Source organism: Embiotoca jacksoni, unplaced genomic scaffold (genome assembly GCF_022577435.1).
Source record: "Embiotoca jacksoni isolate LCO1_2020_lvr unplaced genomic scaffold, fEmbJac1.0.p SCAF_17, whole genome shotgun sequence".
Lineage (NCBI taxonomy): Eukaryota > Metazoa > Chordata > Actinopteri > Embiotocidae > Embiotoca > Embiotoca jacksoni.
Window position 1 is genome coordinate 3,434,029 of NW_027185307.1, and position 19,145 is coordinate 3,453,173.

General features: G+C 42.1%; 1 protein-coding gene across 1 annotated transcript in view; it reads right to left on the bottom strand.

Moving 5' to 3' along the window:
- lancl2 (LanC lantibiotic synthetase component C-like 2 (bacterial)) overlaps positions 1-9,087 on the bottom strand; it is a 29,779-nt gene extending 20,692 nt beyond the window's left edge. The window contains exons 1-5 of the mRNA XM_069151261.1: positions 8,627-9,087; positions 7,440-7,654; positions 2,657-2,774; positions 2,348-2,555; positions 1,307-1,454 (exon numbers count right to left, since the gene is read on the bottom strand). Coding sequence (XP_069007362.1) covers positions 1,307-1,454; positions 2,348-2,555; positions 2,657-2,774; positions 7,440-7,604 — 639 coding nt within the window. The 5' untranslated portion in view covers positions 7,605-7,654; positions 8,627-9,087. The remainder of the gene's footprint in view (positions 1-1,306; positions 1,455-2,347; positions 2,556-2,656; positions 2,775-7,439; positions 7,655-8,626) is intronic.
- Positions 9,088-19,145: the final 10,058 nt, after the last annotated feature.

Sequence of the window (19,145 nt, forward strand, 5' to 3'; positions counted from 1 at the left end):
ATGAGAGCACAGGCTCGTGCTGCAAGAAACTTCAGCATTAAAGCTCCAAAATGTTATGTCATCGTTACTCATCATCATGCCGCTATCTAACACTTATCATCTAACACAACAGCAGTGAGTCCGCTGCTGCCTTCATTCTGAGCCCTTCAGTCCTCGTGTGTGTGAGTCTGCGTACAGTATGTGTGTGTTTCTGGTCTGGCACGATACCAAAGTGGACAGCTTGTCCCGCAGTTTCTGCAGTGAGTGTTTGCGTGTTTAGATGAAGAGGCAAAATATATTATTGGGGAGGGATTATTAATCGCTGTGTGTGTGTGTGTGTGTGTGTGTGTGTGTGTGTGTGTGTGTGTGTGTGTGTGTGTGTGTGTGTGTGTGTGTTTGGGACTTGTTTTCCCTGGTTATTAGTCCACTTTTGTCCCCGCCCAGCCTGACAAAGAAACATGTTGTTTTCATGCGAAGATGCTTTGTAAGAACAGTTTCACCTCCTCGGCTATACAGAGAGAGGCAAAGGTGAAACTCACACATTCTGCATGTATGTCAATATTAACATACGGTATATGGTGCACGTCATCTCATATTACTTATCAGATAGCAAATGATCTGATAAACTGTAATACTAAAACACAGACAAATTATTTTGGTGTTATTTAAAAACTGCTCACACAAATTTACAGATTTCTCTTTGTGAAGTCAATTAAATAAAGCATAGACAGATATATCAGCAGATATTACAATGACATTTACTGATCTGCATTAATGTATAGACGTGTCCTGAAATACGGGTAGATCTTTATGAAAGTTCCAATTATGAACAAACTCAATCAATGTTAACTAGTAACACATCATGTCCGATCAGTGTGGTCGCCCTCGCTGGCCTTGGCCATTAATATTAGGCTGGGACACCTGAACGCATCACAGCTTGTCACTAATAATGGATTGCTTGCAGTAAATTGGCTTCAGTAGTGAGCTCTGTTAAGACGGAGAGCAACGTTACAGATGCATGTTCAGACATTTAACTAAATATAAATATAAAATAGAAGATTCAAAATCTATTGAAAATAAAAATGCTTAATTTTGCAGCAGTTTTCTCAAAAATTGTGATGCAATTTGCTGAGTTTTATGGGATTTTTTTATTACTTATTTTTATATTACTTATTGCAATCACAAGACTGCAATTACACCTGGGAACTGCAATATGTTCATGCTTTGTAATACTTAGATCAGTAACCTGATGTTAAGTTGCTTGACACGAGAAATCTGAAAAAACAGAGGGATACAACAAGGTATTGAATTTGTGGGTGTTTCTCACCTTTGAAATGGTGCTCTCATCCACGGTGTCAGCTCCCATCTCTTTGTTGACATACAGCAGAGCGTAAAGGTAGCCGGCCCGACCGTACAGCAGCTCATCTGGCATCTCGGACTCTGGACTCAGCACTGACCGCTGCAGCTGGAGAAGTCTGACAGAAACGCACGGGTGATGACGTTTGGACAAGAACTGCAGAAAGGGCTGTGGATATCGTTAAAGACAGATTTACCATTTAAAAAAACACGGCGATCCCACTTCCCCACGCACAGGCTGCACTTCGGCAGGTCCAAATAACAAGTCCCATGCGCAGACCCAAACCAACAGTGAATCTATTCGATAGGTATCGGGTGTGTCACAGCCTACTAGGTCGTATTCCTCTGTGGCAGAGAGCTACAATGTTGCCCAAAACTATTACAAACACATCAATGATCCGCTTCATTTCACACACGCTGCAGTTCCTCACTGCACCACCTAGTGGGGATGAACATTTCTTTCTGTTTGAATAACATCTGCTAAAATCCATAGTGTGATGGTGACAAATACGTTGTCTTTTTCTTTTATGTCTTTAGTAGAAACTGATGAGCCTGGAGCTGAAAGGTGCAGGTCGCGTAAGTGAGGTCAGAAAGTACAGACGTTTCATGAGATTTGTTGGACAAAAAACTGAAGCCTTTTAAGTCAAAGTACACAAGTACATTACTCCGGGGTGTAAAGATGAGCCATTTCATATCTGAAAATGTATAACAGTGTCAGACAACAACCAATACCTACAGATCAAAGGAAAAAAAAAGAAAAATAATCACGGACATGGCTGTACAAAAAAATTCCCTTCTTTGTCAGTGTGTCTAAAATATGTCCGACACAGACAGGAATATTAAATCCTAGCATGTCTACCACTGATTCAAATCTTTACATCCTTTCTGAGGTTTGCAAAGCACACAGCTAGATCACGAAACATCCCCAATGGCATTACAAATACTGCTGTAAGACTGCAGCGTAGCCCACATCAGAGGCAGTGTGTTGAACAATCCGTCCACAGCCTCTTACCTGGACAGACAGTCTTTGCTGTCAGCGGTGTTGCTCAGTTTGTGGTGGACCACTGCGCCCACTGCCAGCGGCCCCGCGTCTCCGCACAGGAACGTGACTTTGCGGCCATTCAGGATCCTCATGGTCCTCTTCACATAGTCCAGTGCCCTCTGCAGGTGGGAGTCCTCATTGGAGACCCGGTGGAGCTGAAGGTACAGCAGGGCGATACCTGCAGTGGAAAAAGAGCAAAATGCGGTGGATGCTACGGTCGGGCCAACGGATCAAGGAGCTGGCATCTCGTTGGGATTTTGGTGGTGGCCGAGGACAGACCTGTCCAGCCCGTGTAAGTGGAGAAGTCGTGGGGGTCAGCAGTCCTCAAGCCCTCCTCCATCTGCTGCAGGAGATCTTTGATCTTACTCTGGACCTTCTTCTGGAAGGCTGCGCTAACCTGAGAGAGCAAAGATCACAGTGATAGACACAGTCAGGCAGCTACAATATTCACTGAAGAGAGAAATCTGACCATAGATTCCGTTTCACATGTTGGTGGTAGATTTGCGTTGGTTTTGGTCTGTCTACAGTAAATACAGTAGAGCTGAAACAAGTATGCCTCCAGTGTGACAGTGAGCCAGCAGGCACAATACCACAACTGTGAAACTAAGGCAGCTAAATGTAATTCAGCCATTAGTCATTTGATTATTTTAACTGATGATTTTTTTTTTTTCCTTCTGGGACATATTAATTAGAAGGTCAACTAGAAGGCCTGTTTAAGGCACCATGAGCATAGCAGATTCACAAACAGGTTCCTGATCTCCCTCATACATATAACACACTTCTTCCCTTCACAGCTGCAGCCAAACTGGCACCACTGGCTTGAATGTTTACATCAAGCTGCAGTACGTCTGCTTCTTCAATTCCAGCAGCCACAAAACGCCTGAAAGTGTGTGCCTTCTGTAACTTTCAGTCAACGGTGGTAAGTCTGATAATTGCTTCGATATCAGCCGGTAGGTTATGGCCCGTACTTCCCCATTCATGGGATTAATTTCAGCAAGCACACTATGTTAATTCAGTTTTTTTCCCCCATAAGACTCAAGGCTCTATTTACCCTTTGCAAATTTAACATCGTAGGTCAGACTGTGCTTTAAAGGCTGGTTTGATCGTAGACATGGAGTTAATTAATTCTCTTTAACACTGCTTCTAAATTCTGTCTACAGTGTGAACTGAAGGACTGGGCAGCTTCTTCAGTCAAAAGCACCTTAAGAGATTTCTGAGTTCTCTCACTGACACAGATGCGAGTCTGGGAGTGCACAAGAAAGGCAGGAGCTGTTTGTCAAAGCCCATTTACTCGAATACAAGGCTTCACTTTAGAATAATATTAATACAAGGAAAGCAGCAGACACTCTTGTGCTGCAGCCAAAAGGACGTATGTAAAAATAAAAGACTAATCTCTCATTTATCCTGAGCATACTTTGGTTATATGGATTGTCATCTGACTGACTTTATTCCAGAAACATATCATTGCGCACTACTTTCTGCTCCATACAATCCATATAACCAAAGTATGCTCAGGAAAAATGTGAGATTAGAGTCTTTAGTTTTTACATAATTCCTTGGTCTGCATTCCATAAATGTGAAAATGACAGCGCAACTCTACAGCTGTCAGTCCTGACTCAAAATGATGGTGAGGAGTGAACAAAATCTCACTATTAAGGTGAACTACTGGGTGTGTATTATGTAGGGAGTACTGAACAAGTGAACAAGGGAGTCATCTATAACGCCTCAACAAAAGACTGGACCTAAATCAAATTTAGCTATAAAATAACTACAGCTAAAATTTGCTTGCAACAGTTATCATAAAGGAAACAAAACAGGAAGTCACTGTCGATAAAAATAAAGTGCTTTTGTCCTATCTGACACCGACTGCATATGTGCCATGCAAGGGGCAGCAACAGCAACTACATCAATGGTCAATCAATGGTTGTGGAGTGTGTGTGTGTGTGTGTGTGTGTGTGTGTGTGTGTGGTTGGGGGGGGGGGGGGGGTGATATAGACAATCCTCCCTCTAAATTGAATCCTTTCCCCAACCATTGTGCATTATCATCACCAGGAAACACATTCATCAATAAACATACAGGACATTCTTTATCTGCCAGTAGCCTACATTCTGCTTCAAATCGGTGGTTTGTCAGTCACAAAATCCTTATTTTCTCCCAAAACAAGTTCAAACAGAACAGACAGGCTGAAAGGCTAAAACCCCAGAGAGGCTGACCACAGTGTGCCCTCTGTCCTCAGACATGGAGGATTATGACCGAGACGGTCTGTTCTCTCTGTTCTGAGTCATGGCTACGGTCATCCACGACTGAAGGCACCGATGGTGGAGGAGAACAAAGCAGAGTCGAGCGGCGGATGCAAGAATAAGTGTTATTGTTTAGCATCACAGTCATATGTTCAGAAAAGCCAAAGACGAGAATGAGCTCATTACTAACAATATCCCACAATGCTTTGCTACAGCCGCCAACACAATACAATACCACACACAATATAACACAATTCATTATTATGACTGTTTAGATATATTGTATACACAACACTGCAGAGTGGGTTGGAACCACCTACACACTGACAGTTTAGTTCTTACTGCCTTTGTTGGCCTAAAACAATATGAGGCCATTTCCAGACAGGCAATAGACGTTACAAGGGTTACGAGTTCTGAGACGGCTCCTTTTGTGCATGAACAAGGCACAGTATTGTGACGTTCATGAAGCAGGAGGAAGGTAAAACCCCGATGAATAAGTGTCACAAATTCTGTCGTTTAATCCAATTCACCACAGGAGTTGCACACGTTTTTGTGAGCAGTGGTTTCCGGGTGCGTCAGTGATGTTTGATGCACCTGAAACCAGAGCAGAGAGCAAAAATCAAGGTTTATGAGAATTTATTGGGGAACAGAAAGAAGTAGTAGGGAGCCAGAGAAGCTGCAATAATGTAGATGTAGGTGTTAACATACAACATTCGGGTGAAGTTTCATTTATTTTTACATTAAAACAACACCAGTCACCCTACACAAACAAACTGGGCTCCGTGTATACACCTGATTACTCTAATTAGCCCGGACATACCATCTACAGGTAAGTATATATCAACAATTAATATGTACAATCAATATTTACATTATTTCACCAACCCAAAGATATCAACAGTATTTTACACATATTTACAGTCGCTATAAATATAAGAAACCAACAATACATAATTTACCTAAATAAACAGAGTAACGCATATCTCAACTTCCCCTGTACTATAAATGGGTGCTCGAGCCCCCGGGGAATTATTTTGCCCGAACACCCTGGGAAGGGGAAACAAGTGAGTTATTGCAATATTTCAAGCAAATTTTATCTTTAGCTTGGCAATGTATTTACTCTGTTGATCTGCCACATAACTAATTAGATATTATGGCAATCAGTCTGTTCAATCAATCACTCACTGCACTTGTCTGTTTATTTGTTCCCAGGGAGAACAAAAGGAACAACCCGGTGTCCCAGCCGTGCACATGGCTCCCACTTTTGCACTGAATGTGGACCGTCAGACGCCTCCAACCATCACAGCAGTCTGACCCTGCGCCTGTTTCGGTTCTGGACGGTGTCCGTCTGCACCTCAGAACTGTGAATGTCACTCAAAGCACCTTCAGCCGGCTCATTGCTTCCCTGCCTGAAGCATTTCAAACGTCACTTTTTTTTTTCATTTGAATTGAATTTTTGGAAAGAGTCACAGCACTCGTCGACACCAGCCCGGTAAGGCCCGCATTGAACAGATGAGTCTGGCTACACTCCGTTAAGGATTGTATCACTAATCAGGTAATTAATGAGGATTCATGACCTGTGACGGAGAGCTTTCTAACACTGGGCAGCATGTTTCACTGCATTGTTTCCTTGATAGGCTGGAGATGTCATCGTGTCCTCACAGATTCAAGGCAACCTGTGCAAAGCTGACCCAAAACATAACTGGGCCTCCTCCAGGTTTAACAGTAAGGATGGTGTTCTTTTCTTGGAAAACTTCATTGTTTTTGTCTGTGACTTGTGGAAATATTCCAAAATAATTTTTGTCTGGACATCCCCCCCCCCCCCCAGCACACTGCCCGGACAACCCACATAAATATGTGTACCAACTGTACTATACCTTAAAACTACAGCAATTGTATATTTGAAGCGCCCAGAAAATTTGGTGTATATTCAGGTCCAGAAACAGATAACAGATTTGTAATGCAACTTGTTGTTTATTCAAGCAATGCATGGAGCTCTTTACTTTATTTCATAATTTATTTAGTTAATGTAGATTTCAGGTATGCAAACATTAATGATGAAATATTGCATAAGGTTTCAGTAGTTCATAGATCAGCTACAATCCCATGGACCTTAAACTCCTTTGCAACAGTGGTGACAATCTTCAAGCAGCTTTATGCTCCGTAAAGCTGCTTGAAGATTGTCTTATAGACTTCACCTTTAACATGGTTGTCTATCATTCTCTCTCTGAACTCCTTTGCTTTGCTTTACGGAGCCCATCTTCAGTGTGCTGCACGTGATAACACCAAACAGCAGTGACGACTTTTCTCTGTTGAAACAGGCTGAATTACAAGATTGAAGACGTGCGATAGTAATTTGAGACATTTCAGAATATCTTTGCAGAGGAAGCAAATAGTTATCATTTTGTTTGCACTGCTTATCTTTACTAGATGACATATGAAAGGAATGCAGATAGATATGTGACACAATTGATTTTATTTCATTACTTTTTAAAGGGAATAATACATGTTTTTCAATAGGTGCACAGACAAATGCATCCACGGCTGTATTACGAAGGTGGATCAAAAAGTTCTGCACAACACCGGGACGTGCACAGAAGAAGTTTGAACCTTTGTAAGTCAGTGTTTCTCTCACACGACAACACGATCTTGGCCTCCCACTACACTTAATAATAAAACGTTTGATAAGTATTGCACATAAAGTGACATACCAGCGACCACTTCTCTCCTGCTGTCTGGGCCAAAGCTAACTCTACTTACTGTTAGCAACGTCCGCAGACGTTACGACAACAAAAACCGCTGCAAAAGCCGAACCTCTCACCTTTCCTTCTGCGTCCAACGGCTCACTGTCACCTCCGTCCGCCTCGGAGTTGGAGGTGAGGACTCCTTGGTCCCATTCCGGGTAGGGGTTCGCAAAAGAGCGCTCCTCCATCTCCGCCTCTGTAGCGGAAATCAGCTTCAGCCGCTTAGACATGTTATCTCCCATCGCTACGGCAGCTCGGCAGGGACAAAAATCCCCAGGGCAACACTGTAGGGCTATTAGAATGGAAATAAGAAATCGCGTTACAGATTAAATTACTATATAGTTCAACCACACCAAAAGTGACACGAACCAATAGCATGACAATGGAATGTGGTCCTGAAAGCGAGTCTGTGCTATGTAGTAAAAGTCAAACATCTGGGCTCATTACACAAAATAATTATTAATAGACCTGTGTTTCATGAATTGCAAACAATATGCCAAATTCATGCATGTAGGCTGCACAAGCATATACTTCTTTCTTTTTTGTTTTAACCCAATAGAGCTTGCACCGCTTTGAAAGCCTGGAGTCTAATGACCAGATGTTTCATTTTACATTTAAAAGTGCAGATTTCACACCCAATCTGGTTTCCTTGAACAAGCATGTCTACACTAAGCCAAGAAAACACAAAAACCTTGGAATGTTTCTTAGTCAAGGTTCTTCTTAAAAGTAGCCAATATTTTAATTCAGCAGTAGGTCTGATGATTTTGGTTGTGGGTTACAGGGCTGTTTAAATGATCGATTCGCAAATTCATAGAAAAATAGAGTTTTGTGAAACTTGAAACTTAAAACCAGTTAATGTTATAGATGGTTATTAGACATTAAGTTTAAACATTTTATCTAATGAATGTCACCATGTGTAGCTATAGGCTAAGCTTTCAATAAAGGCCCTGTCAATTATTAATTTGTTAAAAAAAAATTTTTTAATGCTAAACATTTTAATGACATGATAAATTGATGAATTTTGAACACCTTTGTTTTGGTTTGGAATGAAATGTGATGGTCAACTCAGAGTAATGCAATGCAGATCAAAAGCATGCTCTCATTGGAAAAAAAGAGAACAATTGTTGCTACTGTGGTTGCTGTTATACTCGCCTATATAGCTTACAGTACCCTAGATCATTGCAGCCCCATCTGCAATCATAAAATAGCCTACAGCAGGTAAAGGCTTTAAGCTAAAGACAGGTGGAGCCAGCATCGGGCTTACCAATAAGCAGATTGATCTGTCCGATCAGCAGTCTACGGTCCCCGGTCCCGGAGAGCTTGTTTGTGTGTGGTTGATCCTGGTCGCTGATTGCGGCAGCGTCCCTCAGTCTCACCAGGGTCCAGCCTCTCCTGTTTCCTGCTCAGTGGAAAGTGGGGGCCGCAGTCATATAAGCGTGCAGGCGGTACTGGCAGCCATGTGTCACCGCATCAGTGTCTCTCCCTCCTCTGCATCCTCCCCGCTCCTCACTGAGAGCAGCGAACCATCAGAGTGCTGCTGATGCTGCTCCCGCAAATTAGAAAATACCCCTCTCCACCTCCCCCCGCGGCTTCAAAGACAGACTCCGTGCGGATAGACCACAGTGTGCAGGGGGTTTCCTAAAAAAAAAACAACACAATAAAAACACTAGTAGCCCAATACCCACCCGCAACAGCCGGTACCCGTCAATACCCAGCAACCCGGGCAGCTGACTCCAAAATGTGAATGGTGACAGATGGTGTTGATGTGTGATGCTGTGCTGTTCTGCCTGGATTAGGCAATGTAGCAAACAAATCCAACACCCCCACTCTGCATTTTTCAGCTTCAAAACCTCGGGATCCGATTAAACGCATCCAGAGAGTAAAACTTGAGTCTTCATCAATTTGATGAAGGCACACGTGGTTTCCCCCCAAATATAATTTCCAAGAACATTTTACATCAATGCTTTCCTGATTCCCTCTTTCCGCTGGACTGACCACCAGCAATTAGTGAGATCGGAGCACTAATGGCACATTGATTCAACTATTTACCATTGAACACTTGCCCTTAGAGTTTATATCTCCAGAGCACCATTGCAGTAATCCAGTCCAATACTTCTGGAGCGCCAGTATCTGATGCTGCAGTGAAGGTTTCAGTATTTTTGTTTCAGTCATGCTAATAGTTATCAGAGGAAATGGAGGAGCTCTAAATGAGTAAACTGTATGATAGTTATCTTTACATCAGGGAAAGACAGAAAACCACTTAAGTTTTGCCTGCATGTTGCTGATAATTACCATTTTTTGGGGGCAAATTAAATCTTTTGGTCCAGTATTTCCCTATTGCTGAATGAATAGGGTTGAGGTCAGAATGATTTAAATAAAACAAAAGTCAATTTGTTTTCTTTTTATTTGGAGTCCCTTACACACTTGATGAAATCTGTTGTCATTTATTGCAGAAAAATGTTCATACAGTTACTAATACAGTATCAGCATAGTTATCAGCAAAAATGTTGAGTTTTTATGACAGCTCATTTGCAACGTTATCTGACTTCCTATTTTGCTTTCATTGTAACTGCTATGACCATTGGAGGGTTCAGTCACTTGATGGTAAACGTTAATTCTGACTCTAAACAATCACCATAAGTCACTTAACAATATATATAGCTATGCGCTACTTGAACAAACAACCCATTGCGTGAGTTTTATGGTAGAACCATCTTGCCACCCTGAGTATGTTCAATAACTTTTCGTGTTTTCTTAAATTAAGAATTTAACTAACTGTAGTGTATGAAAGACTGCATGCTCTTCTACACTGTAATAAAAAAAAAAAAATAAAAAAAAAAACTTTCATAGAAAAACAGTTTTCCTGTGGTTTTATTGTGTTCACTGATAAAAAACGAATAAGAAAAACAGAATTTACAATATGTTGATTTTGTAAATGTAAAATGTGTTTCATTTGAATCACCTACAATTAATGTATGAGCTGCTTTGTCCAAATGATCAAATTTGCCATTTACCACTCCAATTACCACACTCTCCTGCTTCGATGCAAAAAGTGTACTTCCTACTCTGGCACTCAAAGTATGGAAACGGACAATGCAACCCGAACTGCCACAGCCTCTGCTGGTTGAGCAATTCACATGGTTCATTGCTGAATGTACGCAGTATTAACCACATCCTGCCACAGTCATTGTTACCACCTGATCACTTTGTTCTGCAGAGCATCTCCCCTTCTTGATCCAGTGCTCAGTGTGAGATTTCTTGATGGAATCATGGAGGGCGGTAATGACACTCTAATCCCCTGGAGACGAGCAACACATGCATGTAAATGCTTGCCATGGCATTGTCAGGCATGCTGTGATAATGCCGTGCATCTGTGGGAGTCCCAGCAGAAATTGACAAGGTTGATCAGAGCAGCACAGTATGATAAACTGTCTTTTCTCCTGCAACTGAACGTAAAACAAAAGTCTTAAACATTTTTGCAGTAAGACATTGATCAAAGGGAGAACTGACACAGGGGGAAACAGGGAAGAAGCAGTTTATGCTTCAGATGGAAGGGGAAGCAAATGGGTGCTCAAGTTCCCAGCAGGATGATAAACTGGAGCTCGGCCTGCAGTGACCGGTGGGTTAGTCATCCAGGGTCAGCACAGTGCAGGGTCAGCCTGAGGGCATTAACAGAGGCTATGCACTCATTGCTTTTATAAACTCAAACTGTCATTCAGTGTGATCTTTTAATAATAACACTGAACATTGTTTCCTTCCTTGCAGAACTGCAGCAGTGTTTGCAGGCTAAAAATAGCAAAGACTTGAAAAGGAGTCTTTCTTTTCTTGATCATCTTACTGATGGGCAGTTAAATTAGACAGCTAATTTTTGACATGTCCTCCTCCTTGGTATGCAGGCAGAGATATGGCTATTACACCACCGCAGCCACAATAGGTTTTTGTTTGATAAAGGGTTGGCTTCTACAAATGCTAACTGAAACTAGCATTATTGATGATAACACAACATTAATATTACTGTTCTATCATTCATTCACATGAATATCATGTTTCTTTAAATAGTTACTGGCTTTTACCTTAACTGCTGAATATAACTGGCCTTTATTTCTAATTCCCTCTGCTTTGATATTTCATTAGCTTCGTTCAGATATCTAGGAACGTCACAGTGGAACTCTGTGAACCCTGTGTGAGAAATTCAAGGCAAAAAAAAAAGAAAAAACCCTGATTGCACGCCTGGCCTAATACGCCTTTTTCGGTTTTGGACAGTGATATTTTACGCCCCTCGGAAACGTGAATGTCACTCAGAACACCTCTCCAAGCTCTTTGCTTAATTGTCGTAGGCTTCTAGTAGCATTTCAAGGGTCTCCATTGCCAATTTCTAGAGTTTGACACAAAATGTGACGTGCCGCTTCTGGTCATTTCCCCAGAGAAATTGCTGACGCACCCGGTCCATGGCTTATGAAAGCGTACATACTTGTAGTACTCACTCACCAAGGTAAAAACGTCTCTTTCCTCCGTGCCCCTTTAAAGTGCTGCACACCGTTACCATGCGTGAGTCTCTGAACTTTCTGATCCACCCCACATACTGAGCACTTCATGTATCTGTTTTAAGCCTTCTAGTTTTCTAAATTGACAGAAACATTTAATTTTCTTGACAAGGCTTTTATTGTGAAATATTTGCAGGGAGGTGTTGTGGAAAACTCGTTGATGTGCAAGGTTTCCATCCTGTTCTTGAAATGTAGTTATTGCCTTTCTTTGGCGTTTGTACTTGTCTAGTGTGTTTTGACCTTTGTTTCCCCAGACCTCCTTTCCTCATGTGTCCTGTCATTCCCCTGTGTATTTGTTGTGTTTGGCCATGTGCTTGTGTTTTGTTCTGTCCTCCTCTGCCCGCCTCCAGTCACCTCCCATGGCCACGCCCCTCATCAGTCCTAGCAGTTTCCACCAATCCTGCTGATCACCACCTGCAGGTTGCACATCTCACTACTCACCTCCCTAGACTATATCAACCCAACTCATCATACTCTCAGCTACATCGCCTCACCCACAACCTGTCGCCAGCCATCTGTTCCCGTTCCCGTTCCGTGCTGGTGACGTGTCGTGGACTACCACACACTTCATCCTGCCTGCTACCCTGTCTCGCAAGTATCCAGTCTGCTGCCCTCTGGTGTCGGACCTCGGGAAACCACGCAAGTGATCCAGTCTGCTGCCCTCTTGTGTCGGACCTCGGGAAACCACACAAGTCGTTCCATTCTGCTGCCTGCCTGCCGTGTCTGTAGCTCCCACCTGAACCTGCCCGGACCAGAGTTGAGTGCGTAGTCGCACCGGAAATCCGGTGAGAAGTCGGTGGAGTTTCCCTCCCGACTTGGGAAGAGGAAAAAGAGCGGGGAAAAGACATTAGGCACCTGACCACCTGTAAAAATAAAGACTTTTCTGTATTTTTACTCGAGTCTGTGTCTGCTTTTGGGTCCATTCCAGCCACACCTCATGACAGTACTTGACAGAATACAGTTTCGCTGAGACAAGAACACATTGTACAGCCGCTGTGAATGAGATCAGAAAATAACACTTCAGATAAGTCATCCAGAACAACTGTTGAAAATAACATGATATTTTTTAATTTATGAAATTAAAGTGACAGAAACACACATCATTGACTATTAAATGGAAACTTGCCTTAACAGAAGCAGTGGGTAGAAAAATGACAACAGTACATTGTAATTTTGGTTAACTTTGTTTTTTTTTCTTGGACATCAGTTACTGGTATGGTGTTAAACTATTCACATAGCATGTTAGTGCTGCTGCTAAAACCACCTCGGACCCATCACTAGTGGCGGAGAGATGTCATCATTTTGTCATTTATTTGACAAATTTAAACGTGATATTTGAGTTATTACGTTGCCATTTGCTTTACTCCTCTCTTACCCATGAGGGAAAGAAGGTCCATTCTCATTTGTGCTCCACTGTTAGTGATATAACAGTATCAGCTCTTGCACATCGAGTACCAGAACTGCTCAGCTCAGCTTTTTCTCTTTGTGTGTAAGAACTGATGATGCCTCACTGTAGTATTCTCAAAGACTTAATATCTCTCAGTTTGATATGATATTGGTGAGCGTTTATTCACTTTCACGTTGTGTTGTCAGATCCAGCAGTATGTTTCTTTGCAGTAATGACAGATGCAGTAATTTGAACAACTAAAGCCAATGCAGAAATTGGCAGCTTCAAATTTCAACCTTCTTCCTTGATGCATACATGCACTTGTTTATTCATCAGTAAACTTGAAGCTGGTGATGATTTTAGAAAAAATTAGCAAAACATTTTATTCACCTTCTTCACAAAAAAGAGAAAATATCATCTTCTGATGCTCAGGGAACTCTGAGTTTTGGGGTCCCCCAGCAGCGTCAGCCTATAACAGCATAACTAAGGGTTGGTTCAGGTCTACCTGAGCCAGCCCTAACTACAGTGTATCCGGAAAGTATTCACAGTGCTTCACTTTTTCCACATTTTGTTATATTACAGCCTTATTCCAAAATGGATTAAATTCATTTTTTTCCTCAAAATTCTACACACAATACCCCATAATGACAATGTGAAATAAAAAAAAAAATTGAAATTTTTGCAAATCTATTAAAAATCAAAAATGAAAAAAAAAAATCACATACATAAGTATTCACAGCCTTTGCCATTACACTCAAAATTGAGCTCAGGTGCATCCTGTTTCCACAGATCATCCTTGAGATGTTTCTACAACTTGATTGGAGTCCACCTGTGGTAAATTCAGTTGATTGGACATGATTTGGAAAGACACACACCGTCTATATAAGGTCCCACAGTTGACAGTGCATGTCAGAGGACAAACCAAGCCATGAAATCCAAAGAATTGTCTGTAGACCTCCGAGACAGGATTGTATCGAGGCACAGATCTGGGGAAGGGTACAGAAAAATGTCTGCAGCATTGAAGGTCTCAATGAGCACAGTGGCCTCCATCATCCGTAAATGGAAGAAGTTTGGAACCACCAGGACTCTTCCTAGAGTTGGCCGCCCAGACAAACTGAGCGATCGGGGGAGAAGGGCCTTAGTCAGGGAGGTGACCAAGAACCTGATGGTCACTCTGACAGAGCTCCAACGTTGCTCTGTGAAGAGAGGAGAACCTTCCAGAAGGACAACCATCTCTGCAGCACTCCACCAAGCAGGCCTGTATGGTAGAGTGGCCAGATGGAAGCCACTCCTCAGTAAAAGGCACATGACAGCCCACCTGGAGTTTACCAAAAGGCACCTGAAGGACTGTCAGACCATGAGAAACTAAATTCTCTGGTCTGATGAAACAAAGATTGAACTCTTTGGCCTGAATGCCAAGCGTCATGTCTGGAAGAAACCAGGCAGCGCTCATCACCTGGCCAATACCATCTCTACAGTGAAGCATGGTGGTGGCAGCATCATGCTGTTTTTCAGCGGCAGGAACTGTGAGACTAGTCAGGATGGAGGGAAAGATGAATGCAGCAATGTACAGAGACATCCTTGATGAAAACCTGCTCCAGAGCGCTCTGGACCTCAGACTGGGGCGAAGGTTCATCTTCCAACAGGACAACGACCCGAAGCACACAGCCAAGATAACAAAGGAATGGCTTCAGGACAACTCTGTGAATGTCTTTGAGAGTCCCAGCCAGAGCTCAGACTTGAACCCGATTGAACATCTCTGGAGAGATCTGAAAATGGCTGTGCACCGACGCTCCCCATCCAACCTGATGGAGCTTGAGAGGTCCTGCAAAGAAGAATGGGAGAAACTGCCCAAAAATAGGTGTGCCAAGCTTATAGCATCATACTCAAAAAGACTTGAAGCTGTAATTTCTGCTAAAGGTGCTTCAACAAAGTATTGAGCAAAGGCTGTGAATACTTACGTATATGTGATTTACGTATATGTGGGCTGTCATGTGCCTTTTACTGAGGAGTGGCTTCCATCTGGCCACTCTACCATACAGGCCTGCTTGGTGGAGTGCTGCAGAGATGGTTGTCCTTCTGGAAGGTTCTCCTCTCTTCACAGAGCAACGTTGGAGCTCTGTCAGAGTGACCATCGGGTTCTTGGTCACCTCCCTGACTAAGGCCCTTCTCCCCCGATCGCTCAGTTTGGCCGGGCGGCCAACTCTAGGAAGAGTCCTGGTGGTTCCAAACTTCTTCCATTTACAGATGATGGAGGCCACTGTGCTCACTGGGACCTTCAATGCTGCAGAAATTTTTCTGTACCCTTCCCCAGATCTGTGCCTCGATACAATCCTGTCTCGGAGGTCTACAGACAATTCTTTGGACTTCATGGCTTGGTTTTGTGCTCTGACATGCACTGTCAACTGTGGGACCTTATATAGACGTTGTGTGCCTTTCCAAATCATGTCCAATCAACTGAATTTACCAGGTGGACTCCAATCAAGTTGTAGAAACATCTCAAGGATGATCAGTGGAACCAGGATGCACCTGAGCTCAATTTTGAGTGTAATGGCAAAGGCTGTGAATACTTATGTACATGTGATTTTTTTCGTTTTTGATTTTTAATAGATTTGCAAAAATTTCAAAACAATTTATTTCACATTGTCATTATGGGGTATTGTGTGTAGAATTTTGAGGGAAAAAAATGAATTTAATCCATTTTGGAATAAGGCTGTAATATAACAAAATGTGGAAAAAGTGAAGCGCTGTGAATACTTTCCGGATGCACTGTATATGCTTTATCAAAAAGGAAATTTTTCAGTCTAATCTTAAAGCCAGAGAGGGTTTCTGCCCCGCGAACACAAACTGGGAGCTAGTTCCACAGGAGAGGAGCCTGAAAACTGAAGCTCTGCTTCCCATTCTACTTCTGTAAACTCTAGGAACCACAAGTAGACCAGCGTACTGAGAGCGAAGTGCTCTGCTGGGATTATATGGTTCTATAAGATCTCTAAGATATGATGGAGCCTGGTCATGTAGGGCTTTGCAAGTCATCAAGAGAATTTTATATTCTATTCTCGATTTCACAGGAAGCCAGTGAAGAGAAGCTAAAACAGGAGAAATATGATCTCTCTTGCTAAATCCTGTCAGTACTCTTGCTGCAGCATTTTGAATCAGCTGCAGGTTTTTAATGAGTAATTTGGACATCCTAACAGCAAGGAATTACAATAATCTAGCCGAGAAGTAACAAATGCATGAATGAGTTTTTCTGCATCACGCTGTCGTCCTTCCCACCACCCCTTGTCGCTGAATTTGGCTCACTCTTACTTTTTTCAGTTTCCCTTTATTTATGTGTCATTTATGGTCTCAAGTCCTGAAAGTGCTCAGAAAAAAAATAGAAATTTAAACATGAACGATTTCAGTTCAACTAAATGGACCTTGATGTAAGGTTGGTTTGTCAATGTACGATCTGTTACAACATCGCTAGATCGCATTTGCCTTTTCCGAGAACCAGCCATATCAATGAGGTCAAATGCAGCCATACTTTAAGAAACTCACCTTTAGCGAGTTTCTGCTTTATTTCATCGTTGCATTACCCGTTGTAACCAGCACGGGTAATATTGTCCTAAAAATTACCCCATTCTGCTGCTCCTTTTTTCCCATCTACAAGTGCTGTGATACTGCAACTTCTGGATGAGATGAGGGCGATTATCACCATGGCAACAGTCCTGTCGCCATGATGACCTGGCATGTGATTTTTGCCGTAATGCTGCAGCAGAGGCAGCGCGGCCATATCCCACCACTGCTGCTTTTACGCTCACACACATACAGGAATTAATCAGGGAGTGGGCTGCTAAGATGAGAGTAGGATAATAACCTCTGGCCAGTGGTCACTCCTCAGTCTTAGACATTTAATGAGACAGACATTCTCAGTGTTTTGGACTCTCAGTCTGGGTTTGGGGATACCATGATTCTGCAGGGCCATGAAGAGAAGTTATTTTTGAACAAATCCTATGACAAGATCAGAACTAACGATATTTTCAGTCTCAGTACTTTCTGACTTCCTCACCTCTAAGACCGAAGGTTCCTACTGAAGACATTGATCTGAAGCTACTTTTCAAATACAGTGTATACAGTACAAGGTGCTTACTGTCCCAGATGTTATCTGTCTTCCTCACCTTTTTGGGGGGTTTCCTCTTATTGTCACTCCCTCTGCCTATACCTGTGGTCCCTTGTGTGTCTCTGTCTCTTTCCTTGTCAGTCCTCGTATCTCTCCCTATTTCCACCTGAGGTTCTCAGTTCCGTGTCTCTCTCCTTGCCTTGGTCTCCATCCTACCACACCCACCTCACCTGTTCTCAGTTCCCTAAACAGCCCCATCTGGAGCCACCTGTCAGTCACCCAAGCCCGTCCTTTTTAGTCACTGCTTTCCTATATCATACTATATCAATGATTTCTGAGAAACCATATGTGATGTATAAGGTACCACCAGTGTCATAAATATACAGCCAAACTCTAACTAGGCTGACTGACTAAATTTGATGTATAGGACTCTGTTCTAAAGATACATGTGAACATGTGGACCACAGTGTCAGTTATTGTTAGAAATGTAGCCAAAATACTTAAATTTTCTGCTTTTCCTGCATTGTCTTCTAATCTCCTCCTTTTTAAAGTCTGTTTCCACATCCTGAACAATGAATCAAAACACACCGAATGAGAGATTTAATTGTATTGGCTGAACCAATACAAACCTCCTGGGCCCAAAGGAGGGAGCAGTGCATGATTTGCTAGTGCTGCTTAGGTAAATACAAATTCTGTTTTCTATTTAATGACTTCCCACATTCTTTCATTTAAATAGCTTTTTTTTTTTTTTAATCATCTTATTTTTGCCTTTATAATAAAAGTAGTTGAAATATTCTTTCGACAGATGATTCTTGTGTCCCTCAGTATACTGATGTTCTCTCCTCCGTCCTATCTCTATTCAGGTGCTCTTATTGTACAAGTATGGTTTTGTGCAGATAAAACAAGTCCCCACTATAAAGGCATTACAAAATGCTGCAATCAATCAAGGACCTCTGTTGGTGACTGGCAGGAAATGCACAGCACTAATAGAGCTCATGCTTTTCTGCTACTAGACTGTTGTGCTTGAGAATATCCTCTATTACTGAGTGATACATAACAGATGGTGTGGGTTGGTGGAAATGTTGTGAAACTCCACAATACTATCAGAAAATGAGCTTTTGTTCAATAAAGACCATAAAGTGAATTTTAAAAGCCGGCACCTTCCAACATGTAATCACCGAGGTACCAGGACCGATTATTAACCTTAAATAAAGCCCTGAGAATATCTTGTATTTTTTTTTAAACTTGTTATTGGGGGCTGAGGAAATCCAGTCAATTTTTGGCACTTTTTTTTTTCTTTTTCTTTTTACATTTTATACCCTTTACAGAAACTGCCTCATGATAGTAGGTGGGTTTTACATGTGAACCATATTGCTAGTTACTTAAAACCTGGACGGGAAGAAAAATACAAACAGAAATCTGTTTTGACACGCCATGGAGACCAAATATACTGAATTAATAAAGGCCCAGTCACACCAAAAATGTATGATGGCAATGAAATTCCTTAATTTCTTGGATTTTTCTCAATTCTGAATATGATAAGTTCAGACTGAAATTTTTCACTGAGTCCCGACTGCGGAGGATGGAGGGATGCAATACGATTAAGTTGCAATTGGGAAATCAGTCTTCTTGCTGACATCAACATCTCAACTGGGCTTTGGTGATTATATCCACACATTGCACCACTGCTATGTGAGAGACTATCCCAGTTTATAGGTGTTTTGGTGGGGGGGAAAAAAACAGATACACTCTC